Below are 19,819 nucleotides of genomic sequence, written 5' to 3' on the forward strand. Positions count from 1 at the left end.
TTCAGCACCACCACTGGAAAGAATACCCCGCAGAGCATCAGTCTTAACCTGCTACTCCTAGGCTAATAAACAGTGAGTTAAGATACTTTATAGGAGAGAGGCCAGTAAAGACCCAGAGGACTTTGTGTGGCTATGAGGGTCAGCTCTCTTCTCTGCCATGGGGTAGTTTGAGAACTCTCTCCTTCATGCAGTCAGACAGCATCTTGAAGAAAAGCAGGATGAGGGGAAGGAAATCTAAAAGACAGCGTTTATGTGAGCCATCTAAAAGAGACATTTGTAAGATTACTTAAAGAAGTTGTTCAGATTATTGGATCAGCCTTAGAGGAGTAGATTGGGCTGAATTTGGTTCTTCTCTTCATGCCCACTATCCATCCTGTTTTGGGGTGAGTTATTGGGAAGTGAGAAGTGGTAAGAAGATCATCTTAGTTTGAGAGAAAATGTACTTTTTTTTTGCATATGCTTGTTTATTAACAAAGAAATGCAAATTTACTTATTGCTGTCCTCTTGATAACATTAGGTTTAGATGCGTGGCCAATCCCACAGAATCTAATGGCCTCCTCTGGCCAGATGCGCTGGTATTGAGATTTGTCCTAGTTTTTAACTTAAGCTGATGTACCAACATGGTAGCAAATGTGTAAGCAATTGCAGGAACCATACTACAGTGGTTTATTGAATCTCAATAAATGATCTTTTCTTTGAAGAAAAGCCTCTTTATTTGCTTGATCACTTGGAGTGCTTTTTAAAAATACTTGGATTTGGCAGGCTTTTTGGATACTGAGGTGCCCACAGTGAACTGAATGTGGTTAAACAGCTTGGAACGTTGGAGCTGAATAGGCTCTGGGCACATGTGCCAAGGGGTAGCAAGCCAAGCCGTCCTGTCTCCAGAGCCAGCCCTGCCAGGCTTCAGCTCTGCTGCTCCACCACTTCTGGATGCCTCTCTAAGTCAGCACGTTTCTCCTGCTTTTAGTGTCCAAGTTTCCAGTCTAGATGTCAAGTTTCCATTAAGGTTGTAGCTGCCATGATTGGGGACCCTGTGCCATGCGCCATTGCCCAGGCATTTTAGGTATGTTTACTTGGTAATCCTTAAGACAAGCCTGTGAAATAGATGGATATTAACCCTGTTTCCAAGCAAGAAAGTTGATTGTGTGGTTGGAGAGTGAATGAATTTCAGTACGTAGGAGAGTAAGTGCCTAGAAGAGTAAGTAAGATAATATGTAAAGTGCTTAGTACTGTGTCAGGCTCAGACAGTGATTGGATTACATTTTCTCTTTTAAACTGACTTTGTGGTGGTGAAGTCCCCATTCTGTGACTTCACTGGACAAGAAGTTGGGGAACCTCTATTTGAGCTGTGTGAGCAGGACTTAAAACACCGTTAGAACCTAAGCATGTGGAGATTGTGGTGCTCCAGCCTGTGAAAGTCAAAATGAAACCTAAACTGTGACGCAGGCATAAGCAAGTCCAGCACAGCTGTGTTTTTTCCTTCAAGAGGACTGCTTTAGTCTTTGCTCTCATGGATCAGATACCAACCTTAAAAACCCCTTTTTCTGCCTCCTTCCCTCTGTCTCTCTCCCCTCCTACCTTGCTGGTGCCTTATGGATTTGCTTGGTGTGCTGGGTGAATAGTACAGCATGAGCCGTAAGAGTTTAGAATTTTGTTTTTATGTATTTCACATAAGTTGGCATGATGGAAGATTTGTAAGTTCTCGAATTCAAAGGGGAATGATTAAAAAATTATTATTCCAAGAAGAAACTGTGCTTGGCCTGTGGGTTAGACACTGCAGCTGGTAGAAGTACACAACTCCACTCCTGCCTACATTGAGCTGACAGTTTCCAAGGAGGGGAGGGAGGAAACATTTTTTTGAATGCTTACTAGATACTTGCCCTTCAAATATACATGATAAAATTAGTTTTTACTACACTCTTGAATATTTCCATTTTATAAACAAGGAAAGGTTAAATAAGGCCACAGCTCTTATGTCTTTGGTATCCAAAACCTACTCTCTTCTCACTTCAGGAAAAGGAGAGCAAGAAAACACAGTCATTTCAGCTTGAAATCCCCTTTGCTCCTCTTCCTTCTGGGCCTGGAAAATAAGGCTTGTGCTTCTGGACCCAGGTTGGATGTCACCTCCCACGTGGTCTCCTAGAGTTGGCTTTTTCCCTCCCTAAATCCATAGCGTGTCGTTCAGACTTTAGCCCGTCCTGTTATCCTGTTCTCTGTAATCTGCACACTTACTTCTTTGTTTTACCCTCTTCCTTCCTTACCTTTAGGCACTGCACCTGGCACACAGCTAGTGCTTAATAGATATTTGCTTTATAAAAACGAAGTGATGATTGTACAGTTCAAGCTGTACAGACAACTGAACTTTCGAGAGACTTTATGGAGCAACTGGGAACTAGCAGTCTCTCCCAGCGTCTGAGAAGGATTTAGCTGAGCCCAGGGGAGGTGGGGCCCAGTGGATTGGGGAGGGTGGGAATGGGGTGGGGGGACAGCCTTGGAAGTGGTCCCATGTAGAGGAGCATTGATGGCTCCTGTCAGGAAGCAATGTGAGTTAAATTTGGATGCCACATTTATTATTTCAGCTCTTTGAAAACTGCCCCTAATGATATCTCTTTTCTTTTGTTTCCTCAAAATTAATTATCTTTTTGTAGCTATGGCAACTCATTTGAAACTCTATTATGCTTGTAATCTGTACCCATTGAACTATTTGCTTCAGCATTCTAAACATTTTCCTGCATAGTCAATAGTTCTATATTTACAGCGTTCTCTTCCTTCTGGTGAAAATTGGCTTTTCCCTTTAGATTTCTAAAGATGATTTAAAAAAGAATTAGGAATGACAGCCTGACTAATAAATTACCATAAATGACCATCATCTTTGTCACTAATGTTCATGCCATTATCTGCTCCTACTGACATATTTCTAGGTCGTCTTTACTTTGAGGAGCTTTGAACGCATGGCACACACCACCCTGGTTTCCCTGATTTCCCTGGTTCTCAGGGCCCCTATACCCTCACCCCTGGGAGTCACCTCCCACCCTCCCTCGCGGGCTGCAGCAGTGCAGCGGGACACCCTTCGTGCCTCCTTGCCTAGCTTTGGTCCAGCTGGTGACACTGTGTGTGTGTGTGCACACGCGCTTGTTCTCTTCCTGTGTACTGTTCATTCTGTTGCTAGCCTTCCCAGCTCCGCCTTTCTCTTGGTTTCAGACAACTTGTCTTTTAATGTTCTGCCTGCAGGACTTTTGCACCTGCAGCCTAGCTCTCGTGTGTAGACTAGATGGTCAGAGGGTTCCCTGTTTCCTTCTCTTTTTAGGTCAAGTTTGTTTAGCCTTCAAATCTTTTTCTTCATTGGAATGTGAGGCACAAACCAACTCCACCATTGAGTGGCTGACTTAGATGAAGAGATGGCCCTAATGCATGTGGTGCATAGACAGAGTCTGTAACACTGAGTCCCCTTGTCATCTTAAAATGCCTTTTCACTTATAATGCATTGGTAGGCTAAGAATAATGTATTAGTAACTAACAGGGAAAGAAATTATGTTAAGAACTTCAGTCTCCTTAGATCACAGTAAACGTGCTTTTAAAGCTTTTACAACCTTGTGATTGGTGTTTGCGCCCTCCCAATAGATCAGTTTCCTTAGTGAAGTTACACAGTGGTGGTGGTTACAGTCTGTGCTGGGTCTCTGTCTCTGAAACACTTGTAGTTGCGTTAGATAAGCCGAATCTTAACATAAGAATTTGAAGCTGACTCCCGTTAGTTGTATGGTTTTTATCTCTAATTAAGTGACTCCCTGTTGCTAAGAGCAGTAATAAAAATGTTAACAATTTCGTCTGAGACTGTCATTGCTATAGTGTTACTTATACCACAGTAGCTTATGCTGGGAAGATATTCAGGAAAGGTTAATGGACCCAGAAAATGGTTATTTCTCTGAGAAATAAGCTTAGGGGGCTTTATCAACAGTTATATCTGATGTTTATCATCAGTTGTAAACAGCGTCTTGGAGAATGCTTGTTTCTCTTGTCCTCTTACCTTGTTTTTTACTTTAGAAATGTAAAATCATTCTGTTTCAATTGTGTTTATTTTAAAAATGCTTTTAAGCTATTTTAGTATTTGCTGAATATTTACCTTCCAACATATGTGACTTATACTTTAATGGTAATAAAAAAGCATATAAATAAATATTGATTGATCTGCTCTGGAGTTTACTGTTGAACGTTTCATACTAGAAGGGGAGACTTCTTATGCTTTCAGGGGCTTTTTGAGAACATTTCTGCAGCCGTCATACAGTCCCAGAGTGGTAGATCCAGAAAGCATCATCAGCCCCTGGTTTCTTTTCTTTGCTCACCTCTTTCTTCCTTCCCCTCCTGCCTCTATTCTGGCACTATTCAGGTTGTATAATAAGGAACAATAAAGTGTAAGTGGCAGAGTTGAGACCAGAATCTGGGTTAATGCTCTTTCCAATAAAGGCCAAGCAATGTTTCAGTTACTTTTTCTGTCTTGTTCACACTAATTTTAGCTGCTGTAAAGTCAAACGTCATCTCTTCCTAGTGTCTGTCTCTATCACACCACCACCTCAACAAAATATTACACAAGAAAATTGTACATATACCATGAGTGTACACAGGTGCGAATAAATAGCACATGTGTTTGTGTGATTGTGGTAGGGTCATTTAAACACAATGCAGGTGTTGTGTGCACTGTATATAAATGTACATATATATGTGTCTGTATATATATTTTTATATATATATATATATGTATATATTAGATTCCCTGCCCTTAGCTAGTATTATGCTTCTGTCATGTCTTCCTATTCTAGACTGGGTAAGAGGAAGCAGACAAGAAAATACGCAAATTTCATTTCAGAATCTGTAGCAGCTGGAGTGAACGTCAAACAGATGGGCTTTTCCACCCTGATTATCCTAACTTCCTAAATTTAGAAATACATGCTTTAAAAAAATGTAAATTACCCGAGGGGGTGGTGTAGCACATGCCAGGCAGTGCTAACGAGTGCAAATAGATGTCATCTGCTGACTTAGATGAATCTCATCTCTACTTCTGGGTCTCTGTTATTTCATTCCCTTTGGATTTGTTTTATGTCACTGCTTTCCTTTCTGAAAGTGTAGTGTCAAGACTCTTTTCACTATATATATATATATATATAGGTGAATATTATTTTAAAATGGTGAAATTTATATAGTGTCTTAAACCAAAATAGTGTTTAATCTGTTTTATTGCTCAAAATTCTTTCTAACTGGTGGGAAGGGATAGGCAAGAGATGTTAGGTGAGCAGTTTCTTGTATCTTAACTTTGCAGCTAATTAGCCAGGTGAATTTGGACAAGATACTCTGCTATCAAATGGGTGAACTGGCTGGCCTCAGTGGTCCCTTAATGTACCTTTCAGTTATAATGTTCTTTGTTTCTGAAAATTATCTGTATCTAAATTATTTTGTGCAGTGTTGTGGCTGAAAAGTCTAGCTCAGTGCCTGGCAGATAGTAGGTATTTAATAAACATTATCAAAAAAATCAATACAGTCTTACATTTTCAATGTACAAAATTCATTGGGCAAATTATTTCATAGCTAAGTGTTTTATAGCCACCTGTCCCTATTAGAATAACTATATATATTTCTCTTCTTGTGTCTTATAGTTGAGGAGATCAGCAGTCATCCAGGGACATAAAAAGCAATGTCCAAATAAGTGAGGAGGTTTGAATATACACATAACCTCCATTGGAATGTGAGTTGAATGGGGAATCATATTTTATGCAAGTTAAGATGTCGATGGAATCTCCTTTATTCCAAAATTACAGGAGGGAAAGCAGAAGATGATCTGTAAGTCCGCCACCAAGGAAGGTGAATGATCGTTATCAGAAACGACCCAAAAGCTTCACATTCGGGGGTGAGTGGGAGCTCAGGAAGTAGGGGGTAGTGTTGAAGGGAGGGGCACGAGGGAGCCAGCCCTTCTGGCGGAGAGAGTGGCTGAGCAGAGTTACAGAGGCATAGCGTAGCCTGAGCCGCCCGCAGTTCTGCGTGCCCGGAGGGTAGGGTTCCACGGGAGCAGGGGCCAGAGGTGGGCCAGAAGGTTAGGCCGGCCGAGGGATCTGGGCTACCCGGAGAGCAGCGGGAAGCCGTCCCACGTTCTTTAGGAGGAATAACTTGTTCAGCTTTGTTCTTGTGACAGTTTGACTTTAGCAGCAGGGTGGAGGATGGGTTGGAAGTGGACCCGAAGAGAGATGGTGAGGTCAGCTAACAGGTTGTTGTGGTAACTCAGGATCATGTGAGCTTCCTCATGGAGGCTGATAGATGACGTCCAAGAAGAGAGGCACGCTCTCGGTGAATCTTTAACATAAAGTCGACGTTGATCGCTGTTTCAAGCTGTCCGCCTCCCGAAGTGAAGATTTGTAGAGAGAATATTTTTCTGCTCAGAATGATGAAAATGTAAGGAGGAAAAATGTGTTAAGTTTGTGAGAGTTTCATTGGTATATGGATAAATGTGAGTAATTGAAGTATGGAGCCTGAAATGTAGCCATTTGCGACTATGTTCTAGTTCTGTAGTGGGCGCCCAGGCTAGACCTTGGAAATCTAGATAGCATGGTAGACAAAGAAATTCAGTTTCAGTTAAAACAGTATTCATCTGAGCATAAACTAAACCAAATCAGTGATCTCACCTTGCAAATGATCACTCACCTCCCTTGGTGATGGACTTACAGATCATTTCCTGCTTTGCCTCCTGTAACTTTGGAATAAAGGAGATTTCCATTGACATGTTAACTTGCATAAAATGTGATCCCCCTTTTAGCGGGGAGGTACACAATTATGAGGGCTTCCCAGGTGGCACTAGTTGTAAAGAACCTGCCTGCCAATGCAGGAGACATAAGAGACATTGGTTTGATGTTTGAGTCAAGCAGATCCCCTGAAGGAGGGCATGGCAACCCACTCCAGTGTTCTTGCCTGGAGAATCCCATGGACAGAGGAGCCTTGCAGGCTACAGGCCATGGGGTTACAAAAGAATCTGACACAACTGAGGCAACTTAGCATGCACGCACACAGTTATGAGTACATTGAATAAAGCATGTAGAGCCATAGTGTAGCCCTTATTTGGGAATTCTGTAAGGTTTGGGAAATGTCATAGTGAATAATCCTGAGAAATGGCAGGTCTTTGTGGTTTTTCTTTTCTTGAATTTGCCTGGAGAGACTAATCACTGATGGTTTGCCAGGTTCTCTGAATCTCTGACAATCTGTAGGCCTCAAGGCTCTTTTTAAAGATTCTGATTAAGTTGTATCTTGCACTTCCTGGAATGGGTCCTCTCCCATGGTCCCAGGAGGAGGGAGCAGTGTCTCCTCTTTCTTTTTACCTTCGACTCCCCAGTAGTAGTACATTAAACTAAAGTAGGCTTATTAACTCTAGCTTCCCTCCCACACACCACAGTGAAATGGTTTTTAAAAATTTACGTCCCATTTACTTAGGGTATTTTTGGTATGGAAATGGAACATGATTTATTTGTTTAGTTTGGTTGAGGTAATTACAGCCTTTACTGAACCATGATTTTGTGGAAGGTAGTAAGATGGTGAGTTGCCTGTGACTAGGTCACTCATCTTACTGTAGAAGATGAGTGGACATTGATTTTGTTTTTTTAAATCCTCTTTGATATGGTATAGTTTGAGTACAAAAATCTGCATCCATTTTAAAGTATACAGTTTGATGACAGTTGTATATATCTCTGTGGACCCACCACTGAAGTCAGGATATGGAACATTTCTACTGCCCCCTGTAGATTATCTGTCTCATTTTGCATCCCTCCCTCACTCCCTCTGTCTCTTGCCTCAGGAAACTATTGATCTGCTTGCTGCCCCTGTGTATAGGTGTGCATTTCCCGGAATTGTTGTAAATGGGATAAAGCAGTATGTGCTCCTTTGTGTCTAGATTCTTTCACTCAGTGTGGTAATTTTGCCATGTGTTTGCATGCATCGATTTATTGCTTTTTATTGCTGAGTGGAACCCTTTTGCAGGGGTATACTACAACTTGCTTTTCCATTCTCCTATGGAGGAACATTTCAGTTATTTTCCAGTTTGGGGGCTATTCTTGTATGAATCTTTGTGTGAACACAGTCCTTTGGGGTAAATAATTTTTAGTGGAATGGTTGATGTTTAACTTTCTAAGGAAACTGCCAAACTGTTTTCTAAAGCAGTTGAGTCTTTTTTTTTTTTTTCACCCCAACTACTAGTGTGTGAGTTTTAGTTGTTTTCCATTATTGCCAAGACTTGTTGTGGTCAGTGTTTTAAAATTTTAGCCATTCTAGTGGATGTGTAGTGTGTTCTCATGGTTTCAGTTTGTATTTCTACGATGACTAGTGATGTTGAGCATCTCTTCATTTGCTTAATAGTCATTTGTATAATTTCTTTAGGGAAGTGAAAGCGAAAGTCGCTCAGTCATGTCTGACTCTTTGCAACCTCAAGGACTATACAGTCCATGGGATTCTCCAGGCCAGAATACTGAAGTGGGTAACCTTTCCCTTCTCCAGGGGATCTTCCCAACCCAGGGATCAAACCCATTTGTATTAGTTCTTTAGGGAAATGTTTGTTCAAATTCTATTGCCAATTTTTAAAAAAGGGTTTGTTTGTCTTACTATTGAGTTTTAAGAGTTATTTGTGTACTCTGGATACCATTTTTTTTGGTCAAATGTAAGTATTGCGAATATTTTCTGCCTTTTTGTGGATTGCTTTTTTACTTTATTAGTGGTGTCTTTCGAAGAGCAGAAGAATTTTGAAAAGTCCTCTATAATTTTTTTCTTTTATAGTGTTTGTGTTTTGTGTCCTGTCTAAGAAATGTTTACCAAAAGGTGCAGGTATTTTCTCCTCTGTTTTCATCTATGAGATTTATAGTTTTAGCTTTTACATAAATGTCTATGTAATACTTGGAGTTGACTTTTTGTAATTCAAGGTGAGTTAAGGGTAGATATTTACTTTTTTAAAATGCAAATATTCAGTTGTTCCCAATACTTTTTGTTTAAATGATGTTCTTTTCCTCTGTTGACTTATCTGATATCCTTATTATTTCTTTCACTCTATTTAATTAGTCTTTACTCTTCTTTTTCTAGCTTCTTTCAGTGGAACCTTAAGTTACTATTTTAGACCTTTTTTCCTCTCCAACATAGGCAGGTATAGCTTTAACTACTTCCTAGTTAAAGGAGTAACTAAACTAGGCTAAACTCTCTGGCTTCTAAACTGCTTCTCTGAACTGCTAGGGCTTCCTATTGCAGTAGCATCTCTTGTTGCAGAGCAGGGGTGCATGGACTTCAGTAATTGTGGCACATGGGCTCAGTAGTTGCAAGTCTCAGGCTGTAGAGCATAGGCTTAATAGTTGTGGCTTACAGGCTTAGTTGCTCCACAGTATGTGCAATCTTCCTGGACCAGGGGTCAGACTTGTGTCTCCTGCATTGGCAGATTCTTTACCATTGAATTATTAGGGAAGCCATTCCTTTTAAGCTGATTGCAACTTGTTTTATGGGGAACACATGCTAGCTTTTTGCAAATGTACAATGTGCACTTGAAAATAATGTATATTTTGAAATTATTGGAGGTCATGGTGGTTGATAATGCTATTCCAGTTCTCTTTTTTTCATTATTAATATTTTGTTATGTCTTTGAATTGCTGAAAGATGGGTGTTAAAATCTTCTATTGTTGTGGAATTATTTGTTTCACTCTAATTCTGTCTGTTTTTGCTCGTGCTTTTCAGCGTCTGTTATGAAGCTCTTACACAGTTAGATTGTGATGTCCTTCTGATGATTATCTGTTGATCTGATGATTATCCATTATTATCTGTAATAATGTTATCCATTAGCATCCATGCTAGGTTGCTCAACTGTGTCCTATTCTCTGCAACCACACAGAGTATACCCACCAGTCTCCTTTGTCCGTGGGACTTTCCAGGCAAGAATACTGGAGTGTATTGCTATTTCTTCATCCAGGGGATCTTCCCAAGTCAGGGATCGAACCCATGTCTCAGGCATCTCCTGCATTAGCAGGCTAATTCTTTACCACTGAGCCATCTGGGAATCCCACTTATGAGCTATTCTTCTTTATTCTTTTTTTGGTGATTGCTCTAGAGATTATAATATGCATTCTTAACTTGTAGTACATTTAAATTCAATATTGTACCATTTTACCTAAAATATGAAATCCTTACAAACATAAAAATCCATCTACTATAATTCTCATTGTCCTTTATATATTATTGACATATGTCTTGCATCTACATGTGTTATAAGCCTAAAAGGCAATTTTTGTGTCAAATGGTCATACTTATTTTAAAGAAATTCAGAGAAAAATATTGTTTTATGTTTACCTAGATAATAGACATTTCTGATACTTTTCATTCATTCATGAAGATTCAGCTTTTCCTCTGTCTCAATTTCCCTTCAGCCTGAAGAACTTCCTTTAGCGTTTCTTAATGTGCAAGTCTGCTCATGACAAATTTTCTTAGGTCCCTTTATCTGAAAATGTCTGTCAGTCTTTCATTCTTCAGGGGTATTTTTGCTGAATATCTTATTGCTAGATTGGCAATTCAAAAAATTATGTTTCTTTGGCTGCACTGTGGGGTGTTAGTTGTGGCATGCAGGGTCTTTAGTTGTGGCATGTGAACTCCTAGTTGTGGCCTGTGGAATATAGTCCCCTGACCAGGAATCAAAGCAGGACCCCCTGCATTGTAAGCACCGAATCTTAGCCACTGGACCACCAGGGAAATACCATAGGTTGGCAGTTTTTAGAATTTATTTTTCTCTTTTGCAAAGAATAGTGTTCAGTTGTCTTCTGCCTTCTGTGATTTTGGATAAGAAGTCTGTAGTCACTGAGATCAGTTCTTCTCTGTATGTAAATATTTTCCTTTTCTCTGACTGACTTTAAAATTTTTCTCTTAGGTCCCCGCCCAACCCCCCCCCGCCCCCCCCCACCCCGCGCCAAGCATTTTGACTGTGACTTAGGTGTAGTTTTCTTTGAATTTATCCTGTTTGGGTTTTACCGAACTTCTCGAATCTACAAATTTATGCCATTTACTGCATTTGGGGAGTTTGTGGTCATTATTTCTTCATATATTTTTCTCTGCCCCATTTGTTCTCTCTTCTCTTTCTTGGAATACAGTTACTGTAAGCCAGCATTCTGAAATTGGTACACATTACCTATTTCTTAGATTCTGTTCCTGTTTTTTAAATCTTTTATTTCTTCTTGAGTGTAGATAGTTTCTACTACTCTGTTCTCAAGTTCATTTTTTTTCTTCCTTTATTTCCTATTCTGCTTTAAGCTTATACAGTGAGCTTTTAAATTTCAGATTTTTTTCCAAGTTCTAAAATTTTCATTTTGTTCTTAAAATGTTTATTTGCCAAAATTTCCTTTATTTTCATTCATTACAAGTATACATTCATTGTCTTTGTTGAACGTTCTTGTTAAAGCTAATTTAAAATCCTTGTCTGCTTCATTTTGAGATTAGCATCTGTCAGTTATTTTTTTGAGAATGGATCAGATTTTCTTAACTTTTTATATGTGGGTAATTTTAGAGTGTATTTTTGACATTGTGAATGTTACATTGTGGAGACTGTTTCTCTTATCCCTCTCTGAGGTTTATTGATTATTTTTTTCTATTGTAAGCAGATATTTAAGTTGGTTAGATTCAAATTGCAAACTCTGCCATCCCTGTGGTGACGACAATGGCACCGGTCTCATTTCAGGCTGTCTTAGCTTTGCCTTGTACATACGTGGTTTGGGTGTCAGCCACAGACTTGTACAGTACCTGTACAAAACTTTGGACTGTCTTCCTCTGTCCTCTGCAGGGTTTCTCCCTCACTGTCTGATTTCCTTTGTTGCTTTGGGCTGTGATTTCTTCTGCCAGAAAGATGATGAATTTTTCAGTGGGATTTTTAACCTCCACATGTTGTGGCCATGATGAGTGGCGGCTCATTTCATAGTTTAGACTAATTTTGGTTGGGTCCCACACAGATATGCTTCAGAAGTCTGCCAGAGACTAGGGCAGTTTTTGTTAAGAGTTTCATGTTCTGCTTGTCTGGCTCTCTCCTTATCAGGGTCTTCCCTCACGGTCTGATCGCTCTGGTTTCCCTGAACTTCTGTCCCTGGTTCTTCGGGTCATTAAGAGGGATAGGTTTCTTGAAGTGATAGTTTAGTGGTTCGGCTCCACCACCACCCCTGTGGCTGTTTTCAGGGCAAAGTTGCAGACTTGAAACTCACATCACACCATCGCTTCTTCCAAGGTTAGACTTCCCTTCCAGACACGTTTTCTTTTGTTCACTTGCCAGAGTCCTCAGGTAGTTGTTTTCTCATATGTTGTCCAGAGCTTTAGTTGCTATTTGTGGGAGGATTAATTTATAGAGGTTTATTCTTCCAAACTGGAAATAGGCCTCACAATGATTCTTTTTTTCCCCAAGTACCTTTATCTCAATAACCTCTTAAGCAGGAAGGTTGGGTTGAATCACTTCTTAGTTCATTTTTAGCTAGTATCATTCCTTGAGTTCAAAATTATATTTTCTTAAGGTGACCTGGTGGCCTGTTCTTGGCTACTGTTCTTGAGTATTCAAGTATTAAGAGAAGCATCTTGGTGTTTGCTCCCATCTTTCTTGCCTATCCCTTTCTTGCTGTGTTCATTATCTTTATTCCTTTTAACCAGGGCTGCTGGGAATCCCGGGCGGATCTCCGTGACCTCATGCATACCGCTTTGCTAGAGGAAGCCCAGTACTTGGATATACTCTGTGCGTGGATGTCCCCTGGTTCTAAGTCCAGTTGGCTCTGAAATCGGAGTCTGAGGAAGGGAGACTGGCTGAGGACATGCAGAGCCCCTGAGGGCAGCCTCTGGGATGACTCTTCCCTTCCTAACTTCCTCTGCTTTCCCTTTATCCCTTATGCCTCCATCTCTTCTTTCCCCTTGCTTGCTCATTCTTCTCCCTCCTCTCCTCATTCTTCTGATTAATTTTACTAAATTAATATTCAAAATCATATCAAAATAGTATCTTATGTTTCCTAGCCAGTAAAACATTATCTTTTTAAATTGTCTGTTTCATTTGAAATCTAGGTATTATATATTTTAAGGTAGATGTTAGGTCTTTTATAGAACCTAGCCTTCCTCACTTTGTAGATTAGCTGAAAATAGTGTGACAGAACAGTCGGAAGTGGAGCAAGAAAGTCCATGAACTCCCAATTCTCTGGGAATGGAATTACCTGGAAAGGCTGAGTGTAAACAAAATAATCTTTTTATCTGTTAATTCCTATCGATTCTCTGTTCAAACTCCTAACTTATTATTAATATTAGCTTTTCTTTTGGTGGTGTTATGCATGTTTCAAAGGGTGTGTTATGGAAGAAGGTGTGAGATGGGGAGAAAGCTTTGGTAGAAGAATTTCAAATATCTTACTCGAACACTGTTGGTTGGCCTGTAGAATTTACAGTCTGAGAGACTGAGCACAAGTGATTACAAGTAGATTAAGGAATGTATACTCTTCATGCTCATGGGCATGTTTATTTGTAAAAAAGGCTAAGCTCTACTTCAAGAAAACTTCAGAGACTTATTTAGAATGACCAACATTATCTGAAAGAGGTCTTTTAGGGGACGATGTGCACCATTAACATTCAGCACAGCTTCCTCATCCTGGAAACTCTTTGATTCTTTTCTTTTCTTTCTCTTTCTTCTATTCTGATTTCAGTTTCTATGCAGGATCTTTCAGCACTCAGATTTAGACTGTGAATTGCAGACAAATGCATGGCAGAGAGAGGAATAGAGAAAAGTAGGAGAAAGGTTGACTTTCCTGAAAAGATTTCACAGTGAAACTTTATTTTTGGTTTAGATGTTTAGGAATTGATTGAGTTTAAGGCCACATTCCAAAGCTTACTGTAACAAACTTTGAACTATCTGTTTCTGTACTTGTTTTGACCTTCATTGCAGATTATAAATGTTGCTCTTTCTTTTTCTTTCTTGGAGGTACCTGAAATAAGTAATCTTGAGTAGGGGTCATCTTGCTTTAGTTATTTTTTTTAAAACCAATAAATGAAAAAAAAAAAACAAACAAACCAAGAAATGTGTATTCTTCTGGATGGAAGACTGTCAAGATTCCAGTGCACAGTGATTCACTGTATGACATTGGTCAAATTAATCACTCGTGAGTGTCAGCTTCCTCATCCATATAATGAGCTAAATGGAGAAGATAAACTTGAAAGTCTGTGTCAGTTTTGACTCAATGATTGGGAGGACATTTGGGAACTTTGAGGAGGGCATGGCAACCCACTCCAGTATTCTTGCCTGCAGAATCCCATGGACAGAGTAGCCTGGCAGGCTACAGTCCACAGGGTCGCAAAGGGTCGGACACGGCTGAAGCGACTTAGTACAGCACAGCAGGGAACTTTGATGAGGCTGTTTTAGTAGAGGGTTTGAAACTGAAGCATCCTGAAAGAAAAAGGAGGAGGTAGTGGATGTGAATTACATATTTGGGCAGCTTGACCAGAAAAAGGAGAGAAATATGACAGAAATTAGAAGAGTCAGCAGGGTCAAAAGAAATTTTTCAACAAAACAAAAATTTTTGTTTTTTTGAAGCCGTGAAAGGAGGGAGCCTAAAAAAGGGTGCACCTGAAATGTGAAGTGGATGGCTGATGAAACAAACAAGATCTTGGTGGAGGCTGAGAGATGCTCTAAGTCAAGGAAGGAGTTACCCTACCTCCTGTGGGATAGGAGAGAAGGGCAAAAACTGAAAAGATGGACACCACAGTGTGGTAGAGAGACCGTCTTGAATTTCTTCTAGAAAAGGTGAAAAGTGAAGTGTTTGCCAGGAGTTGGAAGAGTAGGATGAGAAAGGAATTAAGAAAGATGAATCTTTGGAAGAGCTGTTAAAGACTATCTGCTATGAACTCAGTCAGAGATGAATAATGGGAATATCCATCTGAAGTTGCATAGTGAATCAAAAAGCAACTTTTCAAACAAACTTTTCTGTTCATTTTGTCTTATATTTTTAGATTTGTGATTTTTGTTCCCCAACAACTCTGGGTGTCAGTTGGTCACTGGTAGTGTACGCACCTTGCTGTGTTTCTCACCTTTTATTTTTTTTTAACCTGAGACCCTGTTTCTTAAGAACCTCCTTATGAATTAATTTTTACAAAGCATTAAGTAATTTTGGGCCAGTACAAGCTAATGTGGTTAAAATAAAAGTGATCTTAAATGAACATTGTTATTAAGTAGTATTGTTGTAAAGTTTATGTTTAATTTATGTTTTGATTTAGCATTATAAATGAAGAGACATTTTGACTTTTTTACTTAACAAGTGATATGCAGTATGATTAGAAAAATTAAACATTCTCATAACATTTTGCTTAATCATTTCTAATGAGAATTTTTCAACAGCTCATGTTTCTACTGCCTTTTCCTTGTAGTCCTGAAGGAAACCCATTGTAATGAAATGAAGGAACCCATTGTAGCTGCTGTTTCAGCCATTGGTGGGACATAGAAAGGATCTGAGACAAAATTAATTCTTTAAGATTGCTGTATTCCATGTGATTCAAACAGGCATGCATTGAGCAGTTTTAAGTTACAGATGTGATTGTGATAGTTCCTTTACAAAATGGTTTTATCACTGTGATTATTGAGTATCACATTTTTGAAAGTGCTCATTTCTTTTAAAATAATCTTAGAAATGGTTTACTTTTTAAAAAATGTTACTAAACATTTTTTTCTTGGAATAAGGTTATGCATTCACATAGCTCACATTTCAAAAAAATAAATAAAGGAATGGTGGTGGTTTAGTCGCTGTCATGTCTGACTCTTGCGACCTCGTGGGCAGTAGCTTGCCAGACCCCTCTGTCCATGGGATTTTCCAGGCAGGAATACTGGAGTGAGTTATCATTTCCTTCTCCATGGGATCTTCCAGACCCAGGAATCGAACCCGGGTCTCCTGCATTGCAGGCAGATTCTTTGCTGACTGAGCTATGAGGGAAGCCCTAAATAAATAAAATAAAAGAATAAAAATAAAAGTAAATGAATGCTTCATTGAAAGGTTTTCCTTGACTCCACTCCTCCAGTATGTCTCCTCCACAGGGCAACCTGTGTATTGTTAGCTGTGTGGTTTTTTTTTTTTTTAGAGTTACTTAAAGCATATACAAGTACACGTACAGCCCCCCTCCTTTTCCCCTACATAAGTAGTAGTACATTTCCTGTATGTGTTTTCATTTTTTTTTGGTCTGCATAATGTTTTGCTGTGTTAGTGTTCCATAACTTGTCTTCCCTGTTGATGAATACTTAGGTGGTTTCTAATCTTTTACTATTATAAAAAATGCTAAGATGAATAAATTTATACACATACACATACATTATTTTCCATGTGTAAGAAGGTTGCTGAATTAATTTAATCACATTAAATAAAGCACCATTTGTCAGATTTTAAGATTACACGCTTTGGGACATGAATAGAAAATACAGATTGAAATACAGTGTTGTACTGAGGCATCAAAAATAAATAAAAATCTTACTTTGTCACCCCATGTAGTATTTTGTCTTATTTTTAAAAAATTATTTTGAGGCTTTCATTTTGAATACAGTAATAATAAATATTTCAAGCTTACAAATATTTCAAGCTATTTGAAAGTACTTTTTGGGCAGATAACACATTGTGGTGGCTATCTTTACTCTATGTTGATGGAAAGTCACTTTTGATGTTGTATTTTCTGTATCTTCCCTTTTTTTTCCCAGTGGATTTTGAAGTATTGGAGACATTTTGCAAGGTGTAAGAAACTTGACCAAATAGTGCAATATATAGAACTGGTAAAAATTATCTTGAGTTGAAGTTGCAGGATTTAATGTTTGCATTTTTATTGACATATTTCAATAATTCTTATGTTTTTTGTAGTTAACCAATGGTTCTTAATAGATATCAATAAACGATATATGACTAAACAGAAATCAGTTTAAAACCTTAGTACTGTCAAAGTCACCAGGCTGTTGTCTGTGGTCGCCTGAACAGACAGCCAAATGAGTAGTAGGTCATAAGCTGAACCCTTCTTCCATTATAGCCATATGTGCTCCCTGAATATGTAGAAAGAGGTTCTCAAAAGTTCTGTTTTAAAAGTTTAGATATTTGAATACCTATTTTATTATTGACTTAAAAACTGAATACTGTCTCATTGAACTTGAAGGGTTTGTTTACAGTAGTTAAGAAACACTGAAATTGGGAAAAGTCAAAGAAGAAAAAGGATTTGGAAGTTGTGATCAGTGTCTCCTCACCTGCATTTGAAACAATAATTGTTACTTAAATTCTCTGGAAGCTTTTCATGTTTATTTGTCACGTACAATACCTTATGTTAAATGCTTTGCACAGTACCATAGGAAGCCCACGTAAGTCATAATTCAATTATTATTGTCTAAATATCCTTGTAGCAGCCACATTCTGAGTCAGCTCTCTAGGGTTAGTAGGAGAGAGGAAGGGAGGTAGCTCTTGTATTTGTTCCCTAAATCGTTAACTTAGTCACATCCTCAGACTGAGAAATTGCCTGGAGTAGTTGTCAGAATATGAACTTCCAGGCACTGCCCCAGATGTACTGTCTGAGAGCCAGGAATGATTTATGATTAACTCATTGAAAAGGCATTTGGAAATTGGTGAGGGCATCAGATAACAGAGTTATTGCAAAAACAGTTTGAAGGAAGTGCCCAAATCATAGACTTTGCCACCAAATCACTCCTTGTAAAGATCCTACCACAACTCCAGTGCTATCTCAGTGGTTTCTCTTGTCCTTGAAATGCTAACCTAGACCTGACCTGGAGCTGCAGAATTTCAGATTAGAGAGACACTTTAATCTTTTCTAAGAAGCTGAGCTTGCTTCAAGCTTTATTAACTTAGTTCATGATTATCTAAAATAGTCTTAGTCCTGTTTACCATAGATAACTCTACTTCTGTTAGTTCTGAAATAGTGAAGCCAAATGTCACTGGGATCCAGGCCCAGGAGGGGAACTCTGCTTAGATGTCCCATAGGCGCCTCAAACCCAGCTTCCTAAGGACCTGATAGTCTTTCTCTCATTTTTTCACTGTAGTAGGCCCTGAGTACCCTAAGATGAATAAAGACACGTTCTCTGTCTTGGACATTGAATGCAAGGGGAGATTTATGGAAGGCTTTGCACTTTAAAAATATTATCCTGTGCGTAGACTGGATCACAGTGAGTCAAGGATAGTGGTGAGCAGGCTATGTTTGGAGAAATCAAGGAGTGAGATGGTGATGGCATGAACCAGAGTGGCAACAGTGGTGATAGAAGTGGTGGATAAATGAAACAAATTTTGGAATTAGAATCAGTGGCACTTGGTGATGGACTGAATGTGGGGAGTTGGGGGGGTGGGGCGGGGCGGCTCTGGTGATCCGATCAAAGGTGATTCCCAGCTTTCTGACTCGAGCACTAGCATTAGCCTGGTGCCATGTACTGAGATCGGAAACCCCACACTGGAGAACAGGTTAGGTGGGGGCAAGAGTTCAATTTTGAGAATTATTAGACTTGAGATATCTTTAGGAAAGTCAACTGTCTCTTGTACATTTCCTCTTATCAATGACATTAATTCTCTTCATTCAGGCTAGAAGTCCAGAAATTATCCATAATTCTTTCATTTTCCTGACTCTCTACATTCAGTAGAAATCTTGTCAACTCTATACCTCTTGAGAGCTTTCTGGACTCTTTTTTCCCCTTTCGCCATTACTAGTGCTTATTTTAAGCATTGGTCATTTCCCCCTGGAGTGTTGCACTAGCTTCCTAATAATCTCCAGTTTCCTATGATCCTCTTTTCAGTCCAGAGTTCTCCATACCTTCTTCTGCCAGATCACAAAGGATTCTTCTGTGCTTGGGGAGAGGGGGTGGGGATTGAGGGGCAGTGTCCAGCCACTGTTTCAACTGGAAGAGCTTTGCTTTTTTAACATCTTGGGTTTCTTTGTAAAATTTCATTTGAAAGTACGTTTAAATTAATAACATAGGTCAGTCAAAACTGGAAAACCTCTTCGCCTATTGACTTTTCATTCTACAGACAGTTACTTGAATGATATTTCTAAAATGAATCTGATCATCTCATTCACTGCTTAAAACCTTTCAATGACTGACAACCTGTAGGGTAAGGTTTAAAATTTATAGCATATCTGTAAGACCTCTTGTGCTTCATCTTCGAACATTTTCACCGGTTCTGTTCCCAGTTTCTTTCAGTTCCCTGAGCCTCTTTGGCTTGGTTCTGGTTTGCTTCCTTTCTTCCACCCCCTTTCCCACACCACTGCCTTTGACAAGTCCTTTGATGCCCTTCTCAGATGTTGTCATTCCTATGAAACAGTTATGGGTCATCTCTGGACATAATTAACTACACCCTTCTCTGTACCATTTCTCTGCCCCTATACTTATACTAGTTTGCACCACGGGCATTGGACCTGAACATGTGCATACATGTCTGTCTTAGACTAACAGGCTATAAACCCCTTGGGCATTGGGCCCACGGTATCCTTTGTCTGTGTATTGTAAACACAGTCCTTGGCCTGTGGTGGATTTCCGTCAATGTTTGTTGATGTAAATGCAGCCAAAATTGGTAGCAAGAGCTGCTAGCTTTTGTTAATTCTTAGAGATTCAAGGTGTTTGGAATGTAAATATTGGGTCCTTTGGTGCCCCCAGAGCCAACCCTATTCTAGACAAATACTTGGGATATGAACACATGTTGGTTGGTGTGATAATTGTTCTACTTCAATTGTGCCAGGCCCCACCTGATATCATGTAGCTTGTGGGGTGACTTTTAGGAGTGCATAAAGTTTTGCAGTTTGGCATATTAAAAAAAAG

General features: G+C 39.3%; 1 protein-coding gene across 3 annotated transcripts in view; it reads left to right on the forward strand.

Annotated features, from left to right (window-relative positions):
• The window catches only part of IGSF11 (immunoglobulin superfamily member 11), a 139,377-nt gene that overhangs the window by 23,654 nt on the left and 95,904 nt on the right, over positions 1-19,819 (forward strand). The window contains exon 1 of one of the 3 annotated variants that reach the window (XM_043875169.1): positions 972-1,063. The exons of the other annotated variants lie outside the window; for them this stretch is intronic. Coding sequence (XP_043731104.1) covers positions 1,039-1,063 — 25 coding nt within the window. The 5' untranslated portion in view covers positions 972-1,038. Of the gene's footprint in view, positions 1-971; positions 1,064-19,819 lie in introns of those variants that run through there. 3 annotated transcript variants of the gene reach the window in all.

This window comes from Cervus elaphus, chromosome 19 (genome assembly GCF_910594005.1).
Source record: "Cervus elaphus chromosome 19, mCerEla1.1, whole genome shotgun sequence".
NCBI classification, from domain to species: Eukaryota; Metazoa; Chordata; class Mammalia; order Artiodactyla; family Cervidae; genus Cervus; species Cervus elaphus.